Genomic DNA, 22,961 nt, shown 5'->3' on the forward strand with positions numbered 1-22,961 from the left:
GAAGACAAACTTTGATTCTTCCCAGAAGCAGGTTATGAGACAAAGAACGAGAGGTGGAGTGAGGAAGGGAGGAACGAAAATCATAGTGCTATTTTTAAAATGTCCCTCCAGAGGAACACAAAGATAGGAACAGGCATCTGAGCTGGCAGGATTTTCACTTTGCTGCAAAAGACAAGATACCTGTAGGTCAAAGATATCACCTTCTTGGAAAAGGCACTTGACAAAAATCCATCCGACGTAGAAAATGGCCGCCACAAGGCCAAGACATAGTCAGCCCTGCAGAAAATCAACAGTAGGGTTGGAAAATACTACGCCATGGTGGCCATTCCTCCAGAATCATGAAATAATGGAGGGAAAGTGTTTACTCCCTCTCTCATAGCACCAGAACTTGGGGACATCCAATGAATGAAGCTAAATATGGAAACATACAGGACAAAGCGATGGACTTCTCCACAGAGCCCAGAATTAAATTATTGTTACACACCACTCCAATCTCTGAGCAATGTGAGATTCCAGGGGTACCAGGTGTGCATACCGGGGTCTAGGTTTCCTTTTGGGCAATAAGGCAGAGCAGAGACTGTGGTGCCTTTATGATATATGGTTTGTTTACACATTTATCCAACAGAACATGCCTTTTTTTCCACTGCCAATACTATACAGATATATGAGCTAGCTTCATCTCGCCTATACTACATAAATTTCCAGGTCGCACAGAAGAACTTTCTACCTCCCTGCTACTTCAAGATGAAAACACAAATGTTACATACCTAGTTGTAACAGCTGTAACCATCATCGAAGGATGGTTTGCGCCACAAACTAGACCCAAAATGCAAGACCTGTGCTCCTTCATGCTCCCTCCCTTATAGTCACTTTTAATCGTTTGTCCTTGTCTCTAACTTTTTAAAGTTATGTATGATACAGTGGTACCTCGGGTTACATACGCTTCAGATTACAGACTCCACTAACCCAGAAATAGTACCTTGGGTTAAGAACTTTGCTTCAGGATGAGAACAGAAATCGCGTGGTAGCGGCGCGGCAGCTGCAGGAGGCCCCATTAGCTAAAGTGGTGCTTCAGGTTAAGAACAGTTTCAGATTAAGAACGGACCTCTGGAACGAATTAAGTACAGAACCAGAGGTACCACTGTATAATCACCTCTTAACCTGTTTTAAGTCTAATGTGTTTACTTTATCCGTATGTTTTCTCTTATGCTGGTCTGTGACCGAAAAAAGTTTGATATATAGATGAAGAAACCCGAAACATTGACCCTCTCTACAGCATAAAACAGACAGCCTGCCCCATGCTCTGCACCCCCATTCTCCAACTTGCAAAAATGACACTTTTTTCCTGTTTGTTTACCTCATCGCCCCCTATAATTCTGCCCCTCCCTCCTGAAACTCTGGCCTTTTGTCTCTGTTAATTATTTCTCAAGTGTGCATTCACACAAAAGCTTCTACCCAGAAACAAACTTAGTTGGTCTATAAGGTGCTACTGCACAATTTTTTTATTTTGGCTGCGTCAGACTGACACAACTACCTACCTGAATCTAGACTCAGGGAGAGGCTCTCTGTTAATGGCCTTCTTAATGGTACATCACCCATTTCTTTTAGCTCTTTTAATGGTCCATCTCTGCAGGCGATAACTTCACCAGGAAGCCAGCCTGGCTTATATTTTAGCATGCTAAATTCAATGTTGGGCATCCCAGAATTAGAATGGAAGTCCAGGTGCCCCACACACCTATGGAATTCACTCCCACAAGAGACCCCTGCCTTGGATGGCCTTAAGAAAGAATGGGACCATTTATGGAGGGTGAGGCTATCAATGGCTACTTGCAATGATGGCTAGATTTCACCCCCCCTTTCAGAGGCTTGGAATGCCAGTTGCTGGGAAGATAGGGCTGTTGTGCTCGGGTCCTGTTTCTGGGTGTCCAAATGGGGCGTCTGACTGGCCACTGTGAGAACAGGATGCTGCCCTAGATGGATCCCCTTTGGGTCCGATCCAGTAACCAAGCTCTTCTTACGTCTAAAGACACCCTGATCACTAGAGTCCCCTAATTAGGTGTACAGCTGGGTGAAATCTGGTTTTCAGCATCACAGTATATCACCAGCTAAACATCACGATATACTGATATATCACAATGTCTGAAATAAGGGTGGAGCTATGCAGAGACATTGACTGTCTTCACACATCATGATTCGCAATATATTGCCAGGTCAAAAATTACGAAGCCAATATGGCAAGATGGACTTCAAACCTGTTCTGGGCAATGTATCAATTTATTGGCCAGCCCTAATTAGGTGTCAATAGACACCTAATTGTCTAATCCAACAACAAGAACAGAAGCTTCTCCCAGATTCAATGCTGGTATTTAATAGTGCCAAAACAACATAATGAAGCTTCCTTGCTGGAGCTAAGGAATTTGGGACTGTTCAGTTCCTGTATGGAGACTAGCTGAAAAGTGCTCCCCTTCTATCCAATGGAAGTTATTCTGAGCTCCATTACAGAAGAACAGGTAGATATAATCTTTTTTTAAAAAAAGATTGTTCCTAGATTTCCACACACCCCCTAAGAACGCTGCTGCCTCATATTTATCAGATATTCTAATATTCCCATCTGTATTTGACATCCAGCTATATCTGACAGAATTTGACAGTTGGTACGCAGTAGCATTTAGCATTTGACAGCAAGTTTATTTTTTATTTTTTATTGTTGTGATGATGATCTTCTGAGGTTTCACAGCAGGTACCTGCCAAACCTCAAAATAATTAAGAACAATTAATTAGTGTTTGCAGTAGATTTCATATTTAAAGTTTTGCCGGCTGAAATTGAAACTTTTGGCACATCTTGAATATTTGTTGATGTTTTCTCTTTGATTTAGCATCTTGCCTGAAGTTTCTGAAGCACTCCATCCTTTTACTGCCAATAGGTGCTTTGCGGAAACCTCAAGGAGCCCACCCCAAACTTTTAAGAGTTTTAGAGGCTGAAATATTCCTCCCCAACTCCCCCTTTTAACCCCATTAGCTGACGTTGGTTTTCAAGCTCCTCCCACCCACCTGCACTATGATTTACTCTTCTTCCTGGATTAACCGTGTAGATGGATCAGGTAAAATTTGAGATACTGTAGCTTATCAGACTTTGCCGCATGCTGACCTGTTCGACACTCTAACCACCTTGCCACACTGGCAGGATCTAAATATAATTAAAAATGAATATCTATATATCTCTTGTGGCTACCCCTCTAAAATTATTACTTTTTAGAAAGAGAAGTTGTACACAGGCCAAGCCCAGTCAGCAGAAAGAGAAGGGAAGGGAGGATCTAGAGAGACGGGCAGCAAAGATCAAAACAATCTGCAGTCAAGTTTCCAATGAAGTGGTTGCTGGTGCATCCAGCCTCAAAATGATTAATACTCTGCAGTCCTTTTGCTGCAGCCAACAGACAATGCCTCTTGCAGTGGAGCAACCGCCAAGATGTAGAAGACAAAGGAAGCCCAGTTCATGGGTGCCAACAGCAGAAGGCAACTGACTTCTCCAGAGATACAGAGGCTGCAGTGCTAGACACACTGTCTTGTACTGCAAGAAGGAACTTAGACTTGTCTTTCTTCCACTTTTAAAAGTCTCTCCATCGTTTCAGGGAATCTAACTTAACCCCTTGATCTAGCTCTGGAGCTTTCAGCTGGAGAGCTTGGTGCCAATTCAGTAGTTGTTGTTTTTTAAGTATTGTTCCATTAGAGATTTTACTTTCTTGGGCTCCATGATCACTGCAGATGGTGACAGCAGCCACGAAATTAAAAGACGCCTGCTTCTTGGGAGAAAAGCAATGACAAACCTAGACAGCATCTTAAAAAGCAGAGACATCACCTTGCCAACAAAGGTCCGTATAGTTAAAGCCATGGTTTTCCCAGTAGTGATGTATGGAAGTGAGAGCTGGACCATAAAGAAGGCTGATTGCCGAAGAATTGATGCTTTTGAATTATGGTGCTGGAGGAGACTCTTGAGAGTCCCATGGACTGCAAGAAGACCAAACCTATCCATTCTTAAGGAAATCAGCCCTGAGTGTTCACTGGAAGGACAGATCCTGAAGCTGAGGCTCCAGTACTTTGGCCACGTCATGAGAAGAGAAGACTCCCTGGAAAAGACCCTGATGTTGGGAAAGATGGAGGGCACAAGGAGAAGAGGACGACAGAGGATGAGATGGATGGACAGTGTTCTTGAAGCTACAAACATGAGTCTGACCAAACTGCGGGAGGCAGTGGAAGACAGGAGTGCCTGGCATGCTCTGGTCCATGGGGTCACGAAGAGTCGGACACGACTAAACGACTAAACAACAACAATTGTTTCATTACCAAATGGCGCCTTATACATTTAACCAAATCAATTGCCCATCCTTTTTCCTGTACCATTTCCAGTTGTGGGGGTGGGGAGTAGGCCTGGTCCATCCATCCATCCATCCATCCATCCATCATCTACCTCACCCACCCAGCTACAGACCAAACTCTGAAGCATGGTTTTGGACACTTGGCATGTCTGTTTTTTGCATATTTCTGTGATTGCAAGTTGTTTAAAGCTACTTTTTAATATTGTGTTTTAATTGTTGTGACCTGCCCTGGGACCTTAGGGTGACTTTTCTTTAAATACTCAAAGTTCTTAAACTAGCTCAAGGTTGTCCTCTGAACCAGCCAGATGCTTAACTGAGAATCAAACACAGTCAATCCATCTTTTGAAAAATAAGTCTTTAGAGCTGCCTTACCCCAAAATGGCACCTAGATATGCCGTTCTGGCAATTGCAACCTTGGTCTGAGGAGCCATTTGGTTCCTAGGTCACATATCTGAGTTTCTAACACTGCTCACAAGCATACCTGGAAATGCCTGGGTTTGAACCTGGGACCTTGTGCATGCAAAATAGATGCTCTACCATTGAGCCACAGCCCTTCCCCAGCAGCAGTAAAAGGAGGAAGATGAATCTCACTTGTGCAGCAAAAAAAAAATAAAAATTAACCACTGGGCTTGCCTCCCTGCTCTGCCAGTTTTCAAACCCAGAGAAGGGAACAGACACATGATTTCCCTGCCCCCCCCCGTCACTGCTGAAGAGATACAACCCAGGAAATAGCCTTGCCATGGGCTCCAGCTGGTTGCCCAAGATAGCAGATATAAACACACTTCAGCATTTGAATGTGCTGGCTGAAGCTGATGGGAGTTGTAGTCCGAAACACCAGGCTCGAGAAGGCTAGACTAAACAAAAACTCCCTTTATTAGCATAAACTTGTTCTATTACTTCAGTATAATAATACTGAAATGATGCATATCAAGGGCCAATCCAGAGAAGCCGGGACTTTGGCTCTCTCATTGCAAGGGGTTGGACTAAATGGCGCTTTAAGGTCAAACTCAATAGTTCTATGATCATATAACACTAAAACTCAGGGATCGCCAATGAAGCGGAATGTTGGACGATTCAGGACAGACAAAGGGAAATCCTTCTTCACAGGCAGCACAAAGTTACAATATGGAATACGCTCCCACAAGAGGCAACGAGAGGCACAAGAAGAGTTTGGATTTGATATCCCGCTTTATCACTACCCGAAGGAGTATCAAAGCGGCTAACATTCTCCTTTCCCTTCCTTCCCCACAACAAACACTCTGTGAGGTGAGTGGAGCTGAGAGACTTCAAAGAAGTGTGACTGGCCCAAGGTCACCCAGCAGCTGCATGTGGAGGAGCAGAGACGCGAACCCGGTTCCCCAGATTACGTGACTACCACTCTTAACCACTATACCACACTGGCTCCCAGAGCAGAGCAGAAGGCTATCAAGCCTGATGGATACATTCTCCCACCACTGTTAGAAGCAGAATGTCTCTGAGTACCAGTTGCTGGAAACTACAGGAGGGAAAAGCGCTTCCCCCCCATCCTGCTTTAGGTTTTTTCTTTTGGGGCATCTGGTCACCCACTATGAGAACAGGATGCTGAGCAATGATGGACCCCCCCCCCTTTGGCCTGATCCAGCGGCAGGGCTGTTCTTACACTCTTAGGACTATCAAGCACGTCCTTTTCGTGTTTCTAGTCTCCAGTTTGGTAGCAGTGGCAGGAGGGAGGCACACCCATCTCCCCTGGTTCATGCTCATCTGCTAAACCTATACTACATTTCTCTTCTTCAAAATCCTGGAGAATTGTAGTTTGAGGTGCCTGCCCATAATTCTCTGACCCCCCCCCCTTCACAGAAAAAGGCAGGGTTTTCTGGAGAGAAGGACAGAGGAGAGAGCCTGTTGATGTCTACCGCTGAGTTCTGCCCACGAGATGAGAGGGGTTTGTGCAGCTGCCCTCACATGACTGGTTCCCCTGAGTGTGCAAAGCAAAGACAAAGAGTTCTGAACAGAAACATCAGATTTCCGAAACCCACTTTTTCCTGCCTCCCCCACCCAGGGGCCTCCAAAGAGGAAGAAGCCAAAGACACAAAGCATGTTGAGTTCCTCAGACGGCCATCGCTCAGGGGCACAGTGTCTGCACTGCATGCTAAAGGCTCAGATTTAATTCCTAAACCTGGGAACATTCACATTTCTGAGAAACCAGAGAGACACTGCCAGTCAGCGTGAACAACACAGAGCTATATGGACTTGTGGTCTGACTTGGTGTAAGGTGACTTCACGTGTTCTCCTAGAGAAGGGGTCAGCAAACTTTTTCAGCAGGGGGCCAGTCCACTGTCCCTCAGACCTTGTGGGGGGCCAGACTATATTTTGGGGGGGGGGGGGATGAAGGAATTCCTATGTCCCACAAACAACCCAGAGATGCATTTTAAATAAAAGCACACATTCTACTCATGTAAAAACACGCTGATTCCCGGACCGTCCATGGGCCGGATTTAGCAGGCGATTGGGCCGGATCCGGCCCCTGGGCTTTAGTTTGCCTACCCATGTCCTAGAGAAACATGGGGTCACCATGGAAACCACGTCCAAAGTGGTACCACCAAGGTCAAAAGCTTCTCTGTTGACAGCATCCCATATTCACAGTTTTAAGAGCAAGAGCCCCTTCCCCATCTAATTAGTTTAGAGAATTAGCAAGTAAGAGGTGGCATGGTTGATGCATATGAAATTACTGTATTTTTCACTCCATAAGACACACTTTTCCCCTCCTAAAAAGTAAGGGGAAATGTGTGTGCTTCTTATGGAGCAAATGCAGGCAGGAGGCAGGCGGGAAAAGCCCGCAAGAGCCGCACACACGCTTCGCGCGGCTCTTACGGGCTTTTCTCCGAGGAGGGAGAAGGAACTGATGTGGCCAGTCAGTCCCTTCTCCTTCCTCGAAGAAAAGCCCGTAGGAGCTGCATACCCTTTAAAGAGTGCGCGGCTCTTGGGGGCTTTTCTCCCTCCTGGGGAAAAGCCTGCAAGCACTGCAAACACACTCCACACGGCTCCTGAAAGGGAGTGCTGAGCAGAGCCTGGGATGCATACAGGCTCTGCTCAGTGCTCCCTTTAAAAATAGTTTTTTTCTTGCATTCCCCTTCTAAAATCTAGGTGTGTCTTATGGTCAGGTGCGTCTTATGGAGCAAAACATGTGGTATGTATGGCAGGGAGCAAATGAACAGAGAATAGTTTTTCTCCTTCACCCAGAACACTAAAACTCACAGACATTCAATGAAGCTGAATGCTGGAAGATTTAGCACACATAAAGTCCTTTACGCAGCACATAGTGAAACTTTGGAACTCACTCCCACAAGAGGCAGTGATGGCCACCAACTTGGACGGCTTTAAAAGAGGATTAGACAAATTCATGGAGGGCTATCAATGGCTCCTAGCTATGATGGCAGCTATGCTGTGCCTCCACAGCTGGAACTGAAACCAAAGGAGGGGAGAGTTGCTGTTGTGCTGGTGGTCCTGCTTGCAGGTTTCCCATTGAGGCATCTGGTTTGCCACTGTGGGAACAGGATGCTGGACTAGATGGGGCATTGGTCTGGTCCAGCAGGTGCTTCTTATGTTCTTCTTGGTATCTGGAAGGAGCCTCCAATGATGAACAAGGGGTACAGGCAGCCCTCAGTTCCCTTCTGCTGAAGTTGCAGAAGTGAGACAGAGAGGTGAGAAGACATTTGGACCCAGGCAGACTTGCCCCTGAGTCAAAACTCCTTCCACTTGGCTGCACTGGTTTTGTCACCCACTCAAAGGTGCCAACTAGAATAAAATATTGGGGGGTGCGCAGGTAAGCCCCACCCCACATAATTGGCCACAAGATGTGGCACACACACCATTTGAATGGCAATGTCCATCAACATTTGAGAGGCTACCCCTCAAATGCTTTCTTGGAGGGTGAAGGGACCTCAGCCCCCAGGAGTTGGCTCCTTTGCAACCACTACTGGCCCCAGCAAGTCAAGCGGTGGAAAGAGGAAGAGGAAGCAGACAGAGCCAGTTGGAAACATTTCCAGGTGGCTTCCAATTCTGCAGAATTTAAAGCTTTCTTTCCCTTCAAAAAGGGAAAAGTCACCTTCATCAGGAAAGCAGAAGATGCTTAACAAGCATCAAGCAGAACCATCTCATTCATAGCCTGCTTAAAACAGGAAGCAATGGGGTGGGTGAAGAGGAGCAGCCGAGGGGAAGCAGGCACTGCTGTGCCCCATTGCACTCCTCCAACTAACTCAGCCTTACCCAACCCTCCAGATGTTTGGGGCTACAACATTGTGGATAGGCGTCATGGTGGTTCAAAGGAAGTGGAGGAATGTAGGAATGCCTTTTACTAGATCGGCCCATTGGAGCATCTGTGACAATATTGTCCACCCTGACTGGCAGCATCTCTCCAGGGTTTCAGCCAGGGAGTCTCTCCCAGTCCTACATGGAGAAGCCATTGAGGATTCAGCCTGGGACCTTATATATGCAAAGGATGTGTTCTACAACTCACCTGTATTCCTTCTCCTTTAAAAAATGTCCTCATGGTTCTTCAGAAATGGCTAGTCTAAACAGGAACTCAGGAAGCTGCCTTATACCAAGCCAGACCATTGACATACCCTCCAACATTTCTCCGTTGAAAATAGGGGTGCCCTATTCCATAATAATGATAATAGTTTTATACCCCACCCATCTGACTGGGTTGCCCCAGTCGCTCTGGGTGGCTTCAAACATAATTAAACATTAAAAACTTCCCTATACAAGGTTGCCTTCAGGTGTCTTCTAAAGGTTGCATAGTTACTTATCTCCTTGGCTTGGGCGTCACATAACTCCATACCCTCCAACATTACTCCAGTGACAATTGAGATGTCCTACCATACCCTCCAATGTTTCTCTGATGAAAATATGGATGTCATAAGAAAAAACAGGACATTCCAGGATCAAATCAGAAACTGGGACAGCTTCTGTAAATCTGGGACTGTCCCTGGAAAATAGGGACACTTGGAGGTTCTACATTGGACCATCTACTCAGTTTTGTCTACCTTGAGTAATTTTGCCTCACTGGAATGTGCCCTTGAATGCTGATGGAGAACAGAGAGGGTGAAGGAGTGTGAGTAGAAAGTAGTCTTCTGCTCAAAGCAAAAAATACATACATACATTGCTCCGCCCACTTCTGCCTCTGGCTCCACCTACCAGTGACATGTGACACACCCACACGGTTGCCTAGAAAGGAATACGGCCTTCGGCCTTAAGTTTTGCCTCTCCATTCAGCATCCTCAGCGGAATGCTTTGGACTCAACAGTGCACAAACCTAGAAATCCCATCTGCCCCAAAATGTGGCAGTGCGAGTTTTCTCCCGCCCCCGCCTGTGGGATTTGTGGCGTACGTAAGGAAGGCTCGCCCGCTTGCCGTCTGTGGGCGGGAGGGGATCTTGCCAAAGAGGATTGTTTGGGTGGGTTCTTCCCCCTCTCTGAGGAAAGCAGCTGTGTCAAAAAAAATGCAACGTGTTGTATATTAGCACAGACACGGCTGTCAACCTGCCAAGGCCCGAGACGTGGGCTGAGAGCATCTCAGGCATGCGCCGACGCTCTGGAACGAAGGATGAAAACAAGTGAGCATTCGAGGAGGCCTGGCTGGCTGGCTGGCAGGCGAGGCGAGGCTTAGCTTCCGCCTCGCTACACGACCCCTCGTCTGGCATGCCAAAAAAATTAAGGCATTAGTAGAGGGAATAATGAGGCAACTCAGGACCTCCTAACTGTTGGGATTGGCCAGGACCCTTAAAGCAGGAAGCTGCTTGCTAGCGCAATTGGAGAATCACTCATGGATGCAGAGAAGGAGGAGAAGAGGCAGATTTGCCGCGGCCTTGGCATGACTCCTCTCTGGCTAAAAATACTTGTGGTTCAGGCTTTGGCCTCTATACAGATGGCAGCGGCACTCTGCACATGTGGCTCCCCAGTCTTGCTCCAGACCATCTGTTCTTCCTGTGGCTCAATAGTAGAGCATCTGCTTTGACTGCAGAAGGCCCCAAGGTCAATCCCTGGTAGCTCTAGGTTCTGGTATGAAAACCTGGAGGGCTGCTACCACTCAGTGTTGACAGTACTGAGCTAGATGGACCAGGGATCTGAGGCTCTCTTCCCTTTCCTAAATGCACACTTACCTCATTGATATATATTTTTTTCTCACAGTCCTCCTTGGACAGACTTCCTCTGCACATCCTGATCTGCTATAGACCATCCCTCAATTGATGCCACCTTGCCAGATGAAGATCTGCCTGTAGGAGCCAACTCCTAGGGGCCAAGGTCCCTTCACCCGCCCCCCATAAAATATTTGAGGGGGCTGGGCCTCCCCAAAGTTGATGGGCATTGCCATTCAAATGGTGTCTTTGCACCACGTCATGTGATTGATTGTGTGGGCAGGGCTTACTTGGCCTGCCCAATAACTGGTTCAAGTCAGCACCCCTAGAGCAGACATAGGCAAACTCCGGCCCTCCAGATGTTTGGGAATACAATTCCCATCATCCCTGACCACTGGTCCTGCTAGCTAGGGATGATAGGAATTGTAGGGTCAAACATCTGGAGGGCCAGAGTTTGCCTATGCATGGCCTAGAGCTTCCCCAGCATTGACTTCAACTCTGGTCCCAATCCTGCTGGGACTCATGCTTCAGCTCCCCACAGCATCAGCTACCCATAGTCCAGCGACCCACAGAAACAAATACAGTGGTACCTCAGGTTACATACGCTTCAGGTTACATACGCTTCAGGTTACAGACTCCACTAACCCAGAAATAGTGCTTCAGGTTAAGAACTTTGCTTCAGGATGAGAACAGAAATCGTGCTCCGGCGGCATGGCAGCAGCAGGAGGCTCCATTAGCTAAAGTGGTGCTTCAGGTTAAGAACAGTTTCAAGTTAAATATGGACCTCCGGAACGAATTAAGTACTTAACCCGAGGTACCACTGTATGGCACTTTGGTTCCAATGCGCAGCTTAGACTACAGATCTTTCCACCCCTTCTCAGACATCTCTTATCAACTCACATACTCAACAAGCTGGGACCCCAGCATTTTATTTTCAAAGTTGTGTTGATATGGCACAACTCACAGGAGATCATAGGTGAGATTCTGCTCACAGGCAGTGCAATCGCAGAAAATTTATGGACGCCAACAGCATGGTAGAGGCAGAGAACTACTTCTTTTACTGCATTTGAAATGGAAATGAAATTCATATTGGCATTGCCCTCAATACCACAAAGCCCCCTCTTCCCCCCCCCCCCAAAATCCTGCAGTTTCCACACTTTACCTGGCTCACTGCAAACATGGGCTAGCAATTAGCGGCAGCCCATTAGCGCTTCCAATTACTTCCGTTCCAACCCAATCTGCTCCAGCGTTTCAACTGAGAGACTTTAAACAGGTATTAAGAGCTAATTAGCAACCTCATTATTGACAAGGATGTCCCAGAAAAGCAAAACGGGAAAGGAGAAAAGCCTTAGGACCCAGGAAACTGCACCTGAAATCTTACCCGGGGGTGAATGAACAAGCTGGAAGTCAAAAGGAAGCAGATTTGGTGGCCGGGCTAGAACAACAGAAGGCTCCTGGAGGAATTATACCCAGCCTAACTAGCCAAAAGGTTTCTACTGCCTGTCAATGGCGGGGTGGCTGATGCTGCACACTCCATTCCCCTCCATGTCTGGAGAGGGCGCTCCAACACTCCTAAGGTAGCTGCTGGTCTCAGGTCTCAGCTTCTGGCACCAATTGAGGGTGCATCTAGATAAGGACCTAAGAAGAGCTCTGCGGCTGAATCAGGCCAAATCCTCCTGTTCTCACAGTGGCCAAATGCCCCGAAGGACCTAGGAATCTAGAAAGATTGCCTTGGACCTGGAGGTTCCATGAGACTTCAGTTATTTTGAAAAGGATGATTTTTCTCTTTTCAAAGCAGAGAACCTGGTGAGTTCTCTGTAAAGCAGGTGAGAAGCAAAAATATCACAGCCACCAGCAAACTCTAACACAGCCTTCCCCAAACTAGGATGCTCCAGATGTTTAGGACTACAACCCCATCAGCCCTGGTCAGTTAGGGCTGGGGGACATATCGATACATCGTGCAAAATTGGTCTGAAGTCCACATTGCGGTAAAAGTTCCATAATATTGGGCATGTGATATGTCGTGGATCACGATGTGTGTGTGCATGCTATGTAAAAAATAAATAAATCATGATGTGGGGGAAACCGTGAAGAATAAAATATAAAATATTGATAGATGCACAAGGGAGAGGAGGTTTCTCCCTGCCAGAAAAATGTATCCATTTTAGATTTCTAAGTAGCGGCAGTTGCCAGGATATTACCCAGTTCACCTCATTATTTCTACCCTTATTTCGGACATTGTGACATATCTGTATAAAGTATTGTGATATTTAGCCAGTGATATATCATGATGTTGAAAACCAGACATCGCTCAGCCCTACTGGCCAGCACAGCTGTGCTCCCCTCAGACACATCATTCCACCACCATGCTGACTGGGGCTAAAGGGAATAGTACAGTCATACCTCGGGTTACAGCCGCTTCAGGGTGCGTCTTTTTGGGTTGCGGACTGCCGAAATCCGGAAGTACTGGAATGGGTTATTTCCGGGTTTCAGCAGCCGCACGTGTGCAGAAGCGCTAAATTGCACTTTGTGTGCATGCGCAGAAGCACCGGATCACAACCCACGCATGCGCAGATGCACAGACGCAGGTTGCGAACGCTGCGGGTTGTGAACGTGCCTCCCACAAAGATCACGTTTGCAACCCGAGCGTCCACTGTAGTTCAAAAGTTCTGAAGGGAAAGCGCTCTAACAAAGCTCCCATTTTCAATTCCTCAGATGTAATTTCTTCATACCCCACCTAATGAAGCAGAACGTCGGAAGGTCCAGGACAGATAAAAGGAAAGACTTTTCAGTGCAGCACATAGTTAAATTATGACCTTTCTCCCACAGGAAGCATTGATGGACACCAACCTAGAAGGCCTTTTTAAAAAGGATTTGACAAATTCATGGAGGAGATGGCTATCAATGGCTACTACCCATGGCGGCTCGGCTTTGCCTCCACAGTCAGGGGCAGCAATGCTTCTGAATACCAGTTGATGGAAACCACAGGAGGGGAGATTTGCTCTTCTGCTTACTCATTTCCCATGAGCATCTGGTTGGTCCTCGTAAAAAGAGGATGCTAGACTAGATGGGCCATTGGCCTGATCTAGCAGGCTCTTATGTCAATCTCCCACCCACAGAAGGCCGTTGAAGGTATTGGGTCCCCAAGGACCCGAATCTCTACAAGAAAAGGTGGAAAGCCGAGTTTGTTTTCTGCTGCTCCAGAAGATGCAAACCAATGGATTCAAATTACAAGAAAGGAGATTTTGATTGAACGTTAGGAAGAACTTTCTGGTGGTAGGAGCTGTTCAGCGTGGTGTAGTGGTTAAGAGCGGTGGACTCGTAATCTGATGAACCGGGTTCACTTCCCCGCTCCTCCACATGCAGCAGCTGGGTGACCTTGGGCTAGTCACACTTCTTTGAAGTCTCTCAGCCCCACTCACCTCACAGAGTGTTTGTTGTGGGGGAGGAAGGGAAAGGAGATTGTTAGCTGCTTTGAGACTCCTTCGGGTAGTGATAAAGAGGGATATCAAATCCAAACTCTTCTTCTTCAACAAAGTGGAATGGGCTACTGTGGAAAGTGATGGACTCTCCTTTGTTGGAGGTTTGTAAACAGAGGTAAGGAGGTAATTTTTCAGAGGTGCTTTGGTTGTGATTCCTGCACTGCTGAGGGTTGGGATAGTCTACCCTTGGGGTCCCTTTGAACTCTACCATTCTATGATTCTATGAAATTCTACAAGGTTTGCACCCCATCCAGCCTCACCATTCCCGTGACAGCATAGCCCTTGTCAGCAACAGAACAGTCTCAGAGCAATAATGTGCACATGCTGTTTTCTGACAACCCCAATATTGCTTTTTCATTTGACCGATTTCACCACACCGAGACCTCCCTGACCACTCCACTTAAAGCTTCTGTGAGATGCACGGGTTAAACCTCAAAGCAAGCTCACATTCTTATCCAAAGTAAGCTACAGCCTTAATGGCTCCAAAATGAGAATTTAAAAGCCTCAAAATGTTAAATGAGGCTGGGCCTTCTGGTTGAGAGAGAGGCCAAAGCTCAAGCAATTAGAAAAAGGCATAGAAAGATAGTGTGCCCCTGGTGCCAACTGAACTCCTGTTATGAAAAATATAACATGTGATATGAAAGAAATACAGCCAAAATTAATAATAAAATATGGATTGAGAAAAATAGTTTCGGGGAAGTGCGGGAACAACATGCCTCTCTAGGTAATCCAAGGGCAAGGACCGGCTGAGCTGCTGTGATGTCATGGAATGTTCACAAAACTCTGCTGGAGGGATCATGACACTGCCAAGACCACCATGTTTGTGAACCGTCTAGGCTTTTACCAGGGAAGTGAATTGTCAGTTTGGCTGGGTTGGCATGAAAGCCTCACTCACTTGGGCTTTATGGACAGGCAGTGAGATGGAGGGCTGGAAATTGTGTAGGAAGAAGTCCCAGGAGGTGGGGAAGCAATTGAGTAAGAAGCAGGTGGACTAAGTAGGCAGGAAATGGAACTTGAGGGAAAGTAGACAGTGAAGCCTTCAGGAAAAGAAGCTGCAGGGAAGACATCAAGCTGAGGAAATGAGGGACTATCAAAGGCTGGGAAGAACCTCGCAGGACACCTCTGGAGCTGGACCCCTTTCCTCTACCCAGACAGCACTCGTAGCTAAGCATGGACAACTGTTTCAGTTTCTCGTTTTCCCCCCAGTCTAAAGTTCAGTTCTGCGCATTTCTGCATCAAATTGTAAGTTGCTGTTTTTCAGAAGTCCTCATGAACATTTGACAGCATTTCAGTGCAAATAAAAACCTTTGTATGCAATTCAGCCTAATGCACACATTTTCCCCAATACAATACACCTGATAGGTTATTTTCCTGAACGGATGCATTTTTGCACACATTCTTTGGTTGGAAAACTGCAACACAAAATTCAGAGAGGGGTGGATTTCCAAGGAGAGCTGTGCTTTGGCCACTGGCTGGGCACCGTGAGAACAGGATAGTGGACTAGATGGGCCACCGGTCGGATTCAGCAAGCTCTTTGTAGGTTCTTAATCTTTAGTTTGCATATTGTTCAGAAAGTGTGAAAACCAAAATTGCATTAGCAGCCCCACCATCTTCCCACACCTGTGAATAAACGCAGCTCCTCTTCCTTTCCTCTAACCAAGGCCCCCGTTGCTTAATTCCTCAAAAGGTAAAGCTCAAAAGCTGACACCATAAACTCTCTGGTTTTAAATTGATGGCTAATTGAATGATTATAGCCATTCAGATTCTTAAGGCGGCTTTCCCCAGCCTAGTGCCCACCAGATGCTACGGACTCAATCCTTGCTGTGCTTGACCCAGGCTGGTGCAAGGAGGCAACCCATGGACTGATTCAAGTGCCTGGTCCAAGGCATTAAATACAGTTCAAAGGAAGATATACAGAGATATGTGCAGAAATTGGGTTGCACCAGCTTTCCACTCAACTGACCCCAGCTGGAATCGTTTTGGCATTCATGTTCTCCAGAAGATGTTTGGGAACCATCAGCTCCCTGATCCATGGCTTTTACTTCAGGGACAAATGGCAGCACCAGAAAGGAGCTACACTGAGGCAGGCAGCAAGACAGGCACTCAAAAGACACAGCCTGTTTCCATTGTATTAGCTCACGATCCTTTAAATTAACTGTGTTCCAAGGTTCCATTTAAGATTTTGGAGATGAAGAGATTTTTTGGGGGGCGCGTGCATGATTCCCTCCAAAGGGTTTCATTGCAGGGCTGACTTATGCACACTCAACCACTCTGAACTGCGGAACTGGCACTCTTACAGATGCAACGTAACACTTATTCCACGGCTGTAAGATCATTTAGCACGGCAGCACTGAAACTTCAAAATTGCCCGCCTATTGACGCTTTTTGACACTTGTCTGATTTCAACTGGAAGGGAACACCAGTGCTTTTTTTCTGGGGGGCCGCATACCCCTAAACATTCTGTGAATCTAAGTTTGGCCTCATTGAGGGGCAGTATTTCAATATGAGTAGGAAAATGAGAGTACCCCTAAACACTTTTAAGGGGGGGAAGCACTGGGGAGCACCATAAAACCATGCCCATGATCCTGGTGGGTATAAGCCACGCATTTGAGCCACGGGGGACCACTAACAGTGACTCCCCTGAAGACTCAAGTGATTGGAGTGGAATATAAGGGATTAGGCAGTTCATGGGGTATCCTGGACCCAACTGTATGGGGTGCAAGTTTCTGAGAATTGTGTCTGTGGAAAATGCACAAGGGTTCAGAAAGTTGAGCAGGAAGGTAGGGGACAAAATACAACACCCACCTTCTTATCTCAAAGCCACCCACAACCAGGCTTCAATTGTCATTCAACAGGGATGGGTCAAAGCTATACAAAATCTCAAATCAGGTGTGTGTATATGGGCGAGGGGAAGTGAAGCCAAAAGGAGCCCCAATACAATGCATCAAAACTGTAACTGGATATAAGAAGGACCCCACCCCCCAAAAAAATCAAATTCAGCTCCTTTCACTGAATAAGGAAGATACAACATCAATCACGGAACACATGAAAAACTCACAGCCATATCATTCAAAGAGATGATAGTTCTGTCATTTAAAACAGTAGAAACTCTTCTTATTTTTAAGCATCAGCAGACCTTAATCTGTCGAAATTTAATATGCCTTTCAAGTCTTTAAAGACTGCATGAAGTGGAGGTAGGACAGCATTGAGTTATTTAATCCACAAAGCATCTTATTCAGACCCAGTTTTGTACACACAATCTATAAAGTGCCTCAGCTGCATTCATTCAGCTCTAGTAACAAAAACTGGAAAGCTATTGATTTAAAAGCATTGCCCAATCTCCTTAAACACCTGGTGGGGTGGGGGAGAATAGATGAAAACTATTTACTGTGTTTAAATACAGCATTCTTACTGTCTTTGTTTAGACGAGAACCTCGATTTCCTCCATTTTGTGGCTAAAGCAGTATTTCCAAAGTAGATTACATATGAAAAGAGAAACCTTCTGCGACCTACAAATTCTTAATTCATGACTATTCTTCTTCCAAGGGATATACTGTTAAATGGCAACAGCACCTCCTGACAAGTTATCGCACAGATCACTCTGCATACTTTGACATGTTGCGTCTTATTTAAACCCATGATCTTTCTTAGATAAAATAGGGTTCCACACCCTCTGTATGCATCCAGATTTATAATAGGCCGCTTTTTTCTGGATCAACCACCCCTCTGCAATTCCACACTTGCAGACACTCGCTCTGATTAAAATTCATACTTCATCCATGAACTTGCAGTTGGGAAATTGGAGGAAATCCATCCCTTTATTTATTTCCTGAAAGTATAGCCTGCCTCTCACCCACATACCATTCAAAAGCAGCTCACAACAGAACAAAATCATCACCTTGCAATGAATCGGAGACGAACAGCAGGCAAAGTGAAAGCCACATAAAATAAACTCACCACCTTGTGAGGATTATCAGGAGTTGATTAAGACAGCCAGGTCCCTCCAGATGTTTGGGGCAAATGGGAGGTGCCGTCCAAAACATCTGGTGGGCACCAGGTTGGGGGTGGTTTGATTAAGGCAAAAAAGAGTATAATGAAATAGGATTAATCTGCATTGTGCACTGCACAGTCTAAGGATATACACCACATGTTTCCTCTGGTGTTGCACTCAACTGCACCTTGAACGCTACCACAAAACAATCGGAACTGGAAATCAGACCTTTGGAAAGCAAAACGAAAACCCAAAGGGTCACTCCGACCCGTGCAAGCTGTCAGTTTCTCTTTTGAGACTTTTATCAACCTTCAGTTTGGACCCTTTCCTCCGCAGAACGGAAGGAGAATCGCCCATTTCCTCATGAAAGACCGATAAAACAAAAGTACAACACGTTCAAAGCAGCCCACCCCCACCCCCCTTGCAACGCGATTTGACACCGAGAAAAAAGGAAGCCCAACATTTGGACTGTCACATCAACACATCACCCACTTCCCCCTTCAGCCTCACCACCCGCCTCCCACATCCTGATGGGTGTCGGCAGCCAATCAGTCACTTCTTACAGCCCAGGAGCTGGCAACATGGAAGGTGCAGAAGAATGGAGGCTGCCGGTTGCCATGCAGGAGAGCTCAAGGGGGTGGAGGGGTGCCCCAGCTTGCAACCCGAATCTCAGTCAGGCCAACACTCATAAAAAACAACAACATTCAAACAGGTTCCAGGGCTAAGTCCAAACAGCTAGATGTGGGGGGGTGGTTCCACAATCTAGTTACTCTGCAAACCACTCAATTTGGATATGGTGCCGAGGGGTCAGGAAAGCTGGCTCAGGACTCTTACTTATTTACATACCTCCAATATATATATAGGGACGCGGGTGGCACTGTGGGTTAAACCACAGAGCCTAGGACTTGCCGATCAGAAGGTCGGCGGTTCGAATCCCCGTGACGGGGTGAGCTCCCATTGCTCGGTCCCTGCTCCTGCCAACCTAGCAGTTCGAAAGCACATCAAAGTGCAAGTAGATAAATAGGTACCACTCTGGCGGGAAGGTAAACGGCGTTTCCGTGCGCTGCTCTGGTTCGCCAGAAGCAGCTTAGTCATGCTGGCCACATGACCCGGAATCTGCACACCGGCTCCCTCGGCCAATAAAGCAAGATGAGCACCACAACCCCAGAGACTGTCACGACTGGACCTAATGGTCAGGGGTCCCTTTACCTTTAATATATATATACTGCAATACGAGGGGGGTGTACAACACACTAGACTTCCAAGACGCAGCACCCACAAAGTGGGTGCCCCTTTTGCCACAGTAAGAAGACAAGTGGTCATGTTATAGGGTAGAAACAAATGATGTAACACGGAGACACATGCACACCAATCATACTTGCAGAGGCACTCAGCATCTGGAATGGATGAGTCCCTCCTTCCTAAGAGGCAAGACTTTGACTCCAAATTACAGGGTTATGGGGGCTTGCATCTGCCTTACTTCAACACCTGAGGAGCCCCACCACTTAAAAGAGGTTTGGGGCTCTGCCTCCAGCAAGCCTGGACTTGAACTCAGGTCTTTCGGGAACACCACATCCAAGACATGCACTCACTCACTCACTCACTCACATATACATTTGGTGTGTAACTCACCTTGACACTGAAACCCTTGCTTGCCAAACCCCCTGCAAGAGAGAAAAACACCAAGTTAGGGAGTGTGTGTGTGTGTGTGTGTGTGTACAAACCCACACAACCCAAACATTCACTTTTCTACCACAAGCACTGCAGTCCCAGCCTCTGTAGCTCCAGGCCTTCCAAGCAGCAACTGCCCTCCCCACTCCAAAAAAAGGGAGACCTGTTGTTCCCTAACAATGCCCAATAGAAGTTCTCAAGCTCTAGTGACACTGATGGTGGGATGGGGAGATAAAGAAGATGGGGCAGAGGATAGAAAGAAAAGTATTTCCTCACTAGGGGGCTTTAAAAAAGAAAGAAGAAGAACCATAGTGCCTGGTTTCCCACGCTCACCAATAGATCAGAGTCTCCAGGTAGGTTGAATGCCCCAGAAAAGGACTGTGCAACTGGATTTGCCTTTAATAACATAAGAATGGCTTGTTGGATCAATCCAATAGCCTATCTTGTCCTGCATCCTGTTCTCACAGTGGCAAAATGCCTCTGAAAACCTATATACTGTACCTAGATAGACTGCCTCTGAGCCTGGAGGTTCCAAAAGAGCATCAGAAGAGCCCTGCTGGATCAGGCTGGTGGCCCACCTAGTCCAGAAACCTGCTCCCAGCAAGCAGGATTTGAGTACAAGAGCCCTCTCCCCTTCTGTAGTTTCCAGCAACTGGCATTCATAAGCATTGCTGCCTCCAACTACGAAGGCAGGACATGGCCATTGTGGCTAAGAGCCACCTATAGCCTTCTCTTTCTCCATTACTTTGTCCAGTCCTCTTTTAAAGCCATCCAAGTTGGTGGCCATCACTGCCTCCTGGGGCCTTTGCAGGGTCTGAAGTCTATCCAGAACTGACAGTCTTTGCTCCAGAGCAGAGCTGGCAGGAGCAAAACTGAGGACCACTTGCTAGCCTAGCACACCTAGGAAACTGCCTTCTGCCAGGTCAGAGATGATGTTTATGCCAGCCTTCCACAACCTGGTGCCCTCCAGCTGTTTGGGACTACAGCTTTCATCAGCCTGAGATACTCTGGCTGGCAGCAGCTCTCCAAGACCCTGTGCAGAGAGAGAACCTTGTTCCACATTACTTGATGGGATCTTTGCTAAAATAAGACTCACATTCACACCCAGCAATATAGACCACAAGCTTAACATGAGTCAACAGTGTGATGCAGCAGGAAAAAAGCTAATGCTATTCTAGTGCTTCATCAACAGAAGCATAGTGTCCAGATCAAGGGAAGTCATAGTCCTGTTCTATTCTGCCTTGGTCAGACCACATCTATAATACTGTGTCCCGTTCTGGGCACCACAATTTAAGAAGGATATTGACAAGCTGGAATGTATGTAGTGACCGGCGACCAAGCCTCTGGAAGCCTTATGAGGAACGGTTGAGGGAGGTGGGAACGTTTAACCTGAAAAAGAGGAGTCTGAGAGGTGATACAATAGCCTCCTCAAATATCTTAAGGGCCATCACATGGAAGATGGAGCAAGCTTGTTATCTGCTGCTCCGGAGGGTAGGACCCAAAGCAATGGATTCAAGTTACAAGGAAGGAGATGCAACAGTGGAACAGGCTCCCGGGAGAGGTGGTGGATTCTCCTTCCCTGGAAATTTTAAAGCAGAGGACGGATGGCCATCTATCATGTATGATCTAGTTGAGATTCCTGCATTGCAGGGGGCTGGATGATGATCCTCAAGATCCCTTTCAACTCTACAATTCTATGATTCTGTGAGTGGTGGACCTTGGTGTTCTCCATACTTAGGTTCACTGAGCACAGCTTTGTTATGCTTTAACTGCCACCATATCCCAAATATTCATTCTTGCTTTGCAAATACACCACACATTGGTGGAGCATGAAAATTCTAGTGTAGGTGATTTTTTGTTTGTTTGTTTTTTTTTAAAAAAAGAATGAATCCTTCTTACAAGACTGAAGTCAATCTGCCCCTGCTCCACAACTGTTCTCTCCCTAGTCCAAGATCCTTGTGAAGCCAGGTGCCATTACTTGGTGGAAAGCTAAAGGCACTCTGGACATGCTCAATAACACCCTGCTCCCAATTTCTGCATACCCTGCCTCCAATGGCCCCAAAGCCTCTCCCTTCCCTGCCTTCCTCCCAAAGTGGGACTTTCACCCCACAGAATTCAGGGATACCTGGAATCTACAAAGATGGAGGGCAGTTTCACTACCCCCAGAGATGGGGCCCCAGATAAGCACCTTGGCCATTGTGATTTACTGAGGTTGGACTAGATGGCCCGCTGGGTCCCTTCCAACTCTACAATTCTATTATTACATTGTATGGTGTTTTAGAGTAGCCAAAGTGTTCACACACACACAATAGTGGTGTGTCCCCAACAACCACCCTATAAAGTAGGTCAGAGTCATTACTCACATATTGTGTGTGTGTGTGTGTGTGTGTGTTAAAGGGAGTGGCCTGCCTATGGCTGGCCACCTAGTGAATTCATGACTGAGAGGAGACCTTGTTAACAGATGGAGAGAGGTAGAAAGTGGATGGGATTCACCATGGCTAGCTACTTGTTGGCCACTGGAAGTTTCTCCATGGGGTGCATGGAACTGTGGAGTAGGATATGGGGTGGAGCATCCAGTAATGATGGAAGGGTGGGGGCCTTATTGCAGATATCCTGTCAGGTCCAATATCATCAGAGAGGGGATGCCCTCGCATGCTGAAATGGGAAGAGGGGCACAAATGAGGCAGGAAGGCATTTTATGGAATAAGTCAAGATTGTGGGAAATGTTCTGTGGTGCGGATGGGGCAATAAAAATAAAAAAAACCTGGGTTGCTCAGTTCTCAGTGGTATCTGACAGAGCTCTCTGCTGAGGTCTTTTACGCTGGGACGGGATGCGTGTTTTGAAAACGATGATGGAGGGGGAGTCTCTCAACAGAAAGAAGAGGGTGGGGGGCTTACAATCTACTTAGGGGGTCTTTGCCAGTGAACATAGTCACAGAGACTACACAATTCAGAGGCGGCTTGCTGCATTCATGCAGCTGGTGGAGGTGGTACCTCTCTGAAAGGGGCCCCAGGCAGCAAAGGTAGGTAGGTGGGTGGGTGGAAGGGACTCCTCTGAATCCTGCAAGAAGGGGGCCCTCCAGGGAGAAAAACTCCAGCTAAAGGTTGCAACAGGAAGGCGATCTCCCTTTGACAGGGTGTGAAACAGAGACAGAGAGAGCTTGGTGCTCATCTTCTCATATCTGGGGAGGAGATTTTAGGGACGGGGGGGAGGCACTCCCCCAACCCTGGAGTACAAGGACTGGTGCAAGTTGGGAGGAAGCTCCCCACCTTCCGGAAAAGGAGCTGGCAAGGAGAAATGATGACTAAAAGCTGCAAGCGAGGTCCGC

At 46.8% G+C, this 22,961-nt stretch overlaps 1 protein-coding gene across 2 annotated transcripts in view; it reads right to left on the reverse strand.

The window, feature by feature from the left end:
• PRKCB (protein kinase C beta) overlaps window positions 1-22,961 on the reverse strand; it is a 201,667-nt gene that overhangs the window by 178,103 nt on the left and 603 nt on the right. For both annotated transcript variants that reach the window (XM_053365909.1, XM_053365908.1), the window contains exon 2: window positions 19,594-19,625. In XM_053365909.1, coding sequence (XP_053221884.1) covers window positions 19,594-19,625 — 32 coding nt within the window. The remainder of the gene's footprint in view (window positions 1-19,593; window positions 19,626-22,961) is intronic.

Source organism: Podarcis raffonei, chromosome 14 (assembly GCF_027172205.1).
Source record: "Podarcis raffonei isolate rPodRaf1 chromosome 14, rPodRaf1.pri, whole genome shotgun sequence".
NCBI lineage: Eukaryota > Metazoa > Chordata > Lepidosauria > Squamata > Lacertidae > Podarcis > Podarcis raffonei.